Raw genomic sequence first — 6,077 nt, 5'->3', positions numbered from 1 at the left:
GGTGTTGGGATGTCCTTATGCTTCATATTACTCATGCGAGAAAATGGCATTGTGTCTGCCTTGATTTTGCAAGCAACTCGTAGACGTCTCCACTCCATTTGGCCGGCGTCATTCACGGTCGACATCAACCACCCATCGTCGTGGACACACACTTCTCATCTTCTCTATAGAACAAAGTGTGTGGGTAACATAAAACTCATTCATGTAAATATGTAAGAGCTAGTTGGTCGTCTACAATGAAGTTGGAGTCAACTGTTCGTAGAGTGATGATAATGTCATTGGGTTTGCTAACCTCAACGAAATTCCTCCCTCTTCGATGATGCATGTAGAACTTTGTGGGTGACCAGATTAGCTGTGTCTTGTCTTTGTTGACGTGTTACGGTTTTCATCCGATTTTTTATTAATTAATCAGACAATTATTTTTAAAGGAAAATCAGGCAATAATCTTCTTCTTAAAAAACCCGAACCGTGTTAAAAATAACCGAACTGATTCTTCTTGGTTAGTTTTGGGTCTGAGTGCTCGGTTTATAACAAGAAAAAAAAAGAGTGGAAGAGCTTGATCTGGACACTGGACTTCGATCGGACGGCAGACTGGCAGAGGCCTGCACGCAACGCGCGGCGCTGTAGCGGACCCCTTCCTCCACCTCTCTCTCCTCCAGGAGCCGCCGGTTCTCCTCCCCTCTCCTTCTTCGACTCCCGTCGCCGCCGGTTCTCCTCCTTCGACCCCGGCCGCCGCCACGGAAGCCAGGGTTGGCCGAGGTCTGTCTGAGCCACGGTATCCGCACTGCATCTCAGCTGCTGACCAAGAACCCCATCCCGCCCCAAATCCCAGCGGAAGATGCAGGCCAAGAAGCTGACGCTGCTGCAGACGGTGGCTGCCGCGGGAGTCTTCTCAGCCGTCTCCTGCTGGTAACGTGCAACCTGATGTGGTCCCCGTATCCCCCCAGCCAGCCGAACCATTGTTCATAAGGTCTCTGTACATCTCTTCTTGCTCTTCAGGTACGGCTTCATGTTCGGGAGGGAGTCTGCGCGGCGCGAGCTCGGTGGCATCATCGACGACCTCCGCAGCGGCTCCACGACAGGCTCTGCCGCGTCCTCCTCCGACTCCCACGCTCACCCCAAACCATAGTGTGGTATGTTACCCCCCTTCATTCTTTCTCCACATCTGCTTACAAGTTGGAATGCTCGATTGAAAAACAAGATGAGGATACATCTAATGTGCTTAAAGAACGCGATTTGGACCAACATTTTCCTTCAGTTCTTCGATCAAAGTTTGGCCCACTTTTAATCAGTGAGTTGCTTAGATGTAAAGTTGTAAATACATTGGTTTATGGTGCTATTTTGAAATAAAGGGGAAATGATTTTTTTTGGCATGTCTATTGATGTCTGTGATGGACTGGTTTCGTTATCCCATCGTTTGTCTTAAGCCATGGTCGCAATATTCCCTTCAATGGTGTCCGGGCCATAGATATGCGGGGCCCAGGGGCAAGACAACAATAAGAGGCCCCTGTTTACTCAAATGCTCAAAATATTTCTTATTTCAAAATCAAAGTAATATCTAGTACTGTACATAGCGTAGTCTGATGATCTTAATTTCGACTCTAAAACTGACAGTACAGTTTATTTATCGATCAAGTGAACTACACTATGATAGTAATGAAATGATGTAGTTCGACAAAAGCTCACTTTCCACAAAAGCTTGCATTCCTAACTTTGAATAGAGACTTCATTTTGTTCTGCAAAACAAAAATTCCTGTCAAAACTGTTGCTACTTAGATCTTCTGTATTACCATCAGATACAAAGTTAGGCATGAACTTACATTTGTTTCTGATCCTCCCCAAGCGGCCATGTTCTTCACTCCAAAATTCCAAACTTACTATGGCCAATTCCAGGGGATCTCTAGAAGAACTACCAGGTCTGAGAAATTTGTTAAGTGATCTTTTAGGGATTTTACCTCTTCATCTTTTTGCTTTTCTCTCTTCCTTTTGTTACTACCAGATTAATGCTTTCTAGAGGACATGTCAATAAACAAGAACAAGCAACATAAAAATGATTAAAACAGGGAACAAAAGCACCTCAATGTGGATGTAGGTGGCCAAATCAGAAAATCTGCAGGTTGCAGTTAGCACGAACGAGAACACAGAACCATGAACCCATAAACTGAATAGCACCCCCCCCCCCCCCCCCCCCCTTTGTCCAGTTCGTCAGTTCTTCTCCTCAGTCCCGAGGACTCACAACAGGCCTGACTCACGCTTAGATCCACTGAAGTCTGAAGAGCAGAAGATAAGAAGAAGAGATGGGGAGTCATCGGAGGGCACATCTATTTAGTTGAAAGGAGGAACGGGATTATGGGGAGAAAGAAAAGAAGAAAACATACCGTCTCCAACGTCTAGATGATGGGGAACGAGCAGAACGTTGAAAAAGGAAGGAGAGCCGATTTGCGCCTTTAGTCTCCATTAATGGCTGGCGGCGATCTTGGAATCGGAGACGACACGGGAACGGCGGCGCTGTTTTGGGAGTCTGCGATTTGGGGAAGAGGAGTCGAGGAGCACGAGAACGTTCGACAGGCCCTCTTTACTCTCGCTGTTTTTCTGGGCTATCTACGATCCTTGCCTGGCTCAGGATGACTGCCACCCCACCAGACCATGAGGCCTCGCTCATGGACTGGTGGCTGCAGGCCAGGCAGAATACGCCGAAATCGCTGCTCAAGGGCCTCGCGTCCGCCACCCTCCTCGTGCCATGGATGATCTGGAAACACCGCAACGCTTGCGCCTTCGAAGGGGCCCAGCCTTCCTCGCTGCAACTGCTCAGCAACATCAAGGAGGAGGCTACCACCTGGGCCAACGCGGGCGCCCGTGGACTTAGAGTAGTTCTCCCACAGACCTGGGATGTCCACTAAATTCTATCGATTTTGCTTTGTAACTGGTGCCTCCTAGGAGGACATGTAACCCAAACTCTGCCTCTTCAATGATAAAAACGCAAATGTCATTTGCGCTTTCCCGAAAAAAACTATATAGGAAACAATACCTGGGCCGGGGCCCCTGCCTTTCTGGGGCCCAGGGCGTGCGCCCCGTTTGCCCGGCCTATGGGCCGGGCCTGTGCCTCATCAAATAAGACAGTAACCAGTCAGCTGGCTTCTGTTCATCAAGTAATTTCGTTGTCAATAGTGACTTTAGTTACTTCTTTGTAGCATCTGTGAGGGGTGTGAACTGTAGAGTTCATACTCCATAGCTGTGTGTTTTTTATGGCACAAAAGAGCTAAAGCTGGTTGATAATACTAAGTACAGGGGGAATTAAGTTTGGTATAAGAGTGTTGTTCAGGACAACTATTAAGAATGTACAAGGAGGGTTTAAAGCTTGAAAAAAGCCAATGGTTGTTGTCTGTGTTCTTGCACTCACTATGGAGTGTGCTCTGAGTCTGAGGTCTAAAGTTTTTAAATAGTTCGTTTAAATATGTTTGGTGGAGTCTAGCCAATCCATTACACCATAGTTCTTCTTTAATGAGTGGTAGAAATAGTAATCAAGTTCTGTACAGAAAAGACTGATCGAGCATTCTTCTGATGTTTACAGATCCTGCTCTACAGTGTCAAGACCAAGAATGTCCATCATAAATGACGAGGTGGGTATTAGAAGAGTTACCAAGCAGTTCTGGTAAAAAAGAAACATTTTCAGATGAAGATCTAAGCAATTAGTAGACTTATGTTTAGCAGGTTTCCTTTTGTGCTTTTCTTACGCAAACAAATTATGCTACAGTATGATTGGGTCATCAATACCTTTCCTTCCACTGTATAACAATGGTGTAACATTCGTTCTCCTGGTGCATCTAAGGGTAGGAAGTGGCAGTGGATAATCCGAAACATCTGATATCCGTATTCATGAAAATGCCTATCCCTATCTGAAATATCCGCCCAAACAAAAATGGAAATGGAAGGTATGCGGATTTATTTTACAAATATAAATACACATATGGTATTGTGAGATTTTGACACAAATATGGATATAGAAGTGGATATATCCATATCCGAATAAATTACAGGAGCTAATTGAAGCAATTCTAGCCTGAATATGCCAGTTATCCAACGCAAAAGCCTAAGAAGTGGTGAAATTTTATTTTTTCTGTGATTAAAGTTACAATTATTATGCATTATAGTATTATTTATTTATAAAACTATCTATTATTGTCTTATAGTATGTTGCAAGTTCATTATTTTGTGTCACATACATTGTTTATAAAGTGTCCATCTTCAGACGGTTAAGCGTCGCTTAAACGACAAGGCGCCCTTGCAGCGCCTTAGATATTTGCCCGCTTTAGGCGCTTAGGTGTCGCTTAAGCGTTAGAGCAGGTGGTGCTCGCTCTAGGTCGCTTTACCGCCTAATAAACCATGGTCACAGAGCTACTGACTTATTAACTTAATTAACATGTCGCTGTTAGTCGTATCCGTTCCAAACCGAGTAAACGTCTGATATGTATCCGTATTCAAGTAACATCTGCTCCACATTTGTATCCGATAACATCCGTATTTGCATTTGTATTTGTTCTGAAAATATGAAAATGGAAGTGGGAAGAGCACTATCCGATCTGCATCCGATCCGTTTCCACAGCACCAGAATTAGTGATGCATTTTACTGATGACCATAATCAGGTTTTTGTACCATGAAACTATTGAACTCGTGGTTCAAATATTATGAAATCTTGAAGAAAATAGTCTTATATGGCGTGTTTTCATTTGCTTGTGACCACCTGCACATGGATGATTTTGATATGAACCGTCTATATGTCGAGAGATATTTTGAAATATCTGTAGTCCCTTTCTGTGTGATACGCGCCCTTTGAAAAATGCACGTGTCACTCTCAGCGCAATAATGAATTATTGCAAGCCAGTTTTCTGTCTAGCTGGTGAAGCTTTGAAGTTCCATTCTGAAGTATCTTTTGGCATCTATCTTCCTGGCCATTGTTGCACATTTTTGCTTTAGCACGGATGAGTTAGACATATTGTCAGATGCATCTTAGCAGCTGGTCGACTAGGATGTAAGAGGAAAAGACACACCATGTCCATTAAAGCACTTTCATATGTGAGCTATCTTTTTTAATGAAACCTCACGGGCCATAGGCATGTTCAAACATGGAATTGAGAACCCATGTCAATGCTACTTGTACTAGCATCGACGCAAAGTTACAGAACTAGTACAATTGTTAATACTAGAATTCTTCCATGCCAGTTTTTTGAACCTGCTTGAAACCAGCTTGAAGAAGGAATCATCTTGTTCCCTCGAAGTTCTTTCCTCCAAACCTGGCCCTTGGGTTGTAAGATCTACTGTAAACAGGGATGAAGTACATATTGCTTATTCACTTTAGTCTATATTCATAGAAACATCCAAGGAAATAACCACTTTGCGCAGCAATCTTCCATGTGCACGATCAATAGGTAATTTTATGATTAGATTAGATGCACACATGAAAAAAATCAAAACGGCTGGACATATCTAAAGTCGATGATTATGACTGAACAGATTGTGCCTTATCATCTTCGAATCTAGGTTGGGGAGGCACAAGACAGGCTCACAGTTGGATAGATTGTTGTGATCTTTGAATCTACATGTTTATCATGCTCTGTACTTATTTGTTTGCTCCTTTCTCGTTTACCATTGTGTTTTTTGTTCCTTCTTTGTAATACTTTACCATATGGTTTGGAAAATCTTCACATGATTGGCTCATATTATACTTTCTATAATGCATTATGTATTATTTGCAAGTGATCTAACAAAGAGACTTGTATATATGTTGGAGGTAGAGGAACTACTAGTAGGGTGATTGAAGTTTGTCTGCGCAGAACGGTTCGGTGAACCAGAGTCTTAAACTTGTAGCTCTTCCACATAGTACTAGTAGAATGGTCTGCCACCAATGAAAGATCAACTACTACTGCATAAGAGAGGATAGAATAAAGTGCAACTTGCTGTCAATTACGCTAGAGTTTTACGAAACAAATTATTCTACAGTTTTGGTCAGCAATACCTTTTCTTCCGCTGTATAACAGTGTTGTACATGCGCTCTCCTGATTCACCAGGGTTAGTGATG

General features: G+C 43.2%; 1 protein-coding gene across 1 annotated transcript; it reads left to right on the top strand.

Moving 5' to 3' along the window:
• Positions 1-570: 570 nt before the first annotated feature.
• LOC123411980 lies at positions 571-3,902 on the top strand. Its single transcript, XM_045104939.1, has 3 exons — positions 571-909; positions 1,000-1,133; positions 3,572-3,902. The coding sequence occupies exons 1-2, from the start codon at positions 839-841 to the stop codon at positions 1,127-1,129; spliced, it is 201 nt and encodes a 66-aa protein (XP_044960874.1). The 5' UTR covers positions 571-838; the 3' UTR covers positions 1,130-1,133; positions 3,572-3,902.
• The last annotated feature ends 2,175 nt before the right edge of the window (positions 3,903-6,077 follow it).

Source organism: Hordeum vulgare, chromosome 7H (assembly GCF_904849725.1).
Source record: "Hordeum vulgare subsp. vulgare chromosome 7H, MorexV3_pseudomolecules_assembly, whole genome shotgun sequence".
Taxonomy (NCBI): Eukaryota; Viridiplantae; Streptophyta; class Magnoliopsida; order Poales; family Poaceae; genus Hordeum; species Hordeum vulgare.
Note: the sequence above shows the minus strand (reverse complement) of the source record. Positions and strands in the feature narration are given on the sequence as shown.

What these genes read in the sequence shown, in the direction of transcription:
- LOC123411980 (XM_045104939.1), top strand. Translation starts at nt 839, where the DNA reads ATGCAGGCCAAGAAGCTGACGCTGCTGCAGACGGTGGCTGCCGCGGGA. An exon ending in TTCTCAGCCGTCTCCTGCTG is followed by an intron (nt 910 to 999) that starts GTAACGTGCAAC and finishes CTTGCTCTTCAG; the next exon opens with GTACGGCTTCATGTTCGGGA.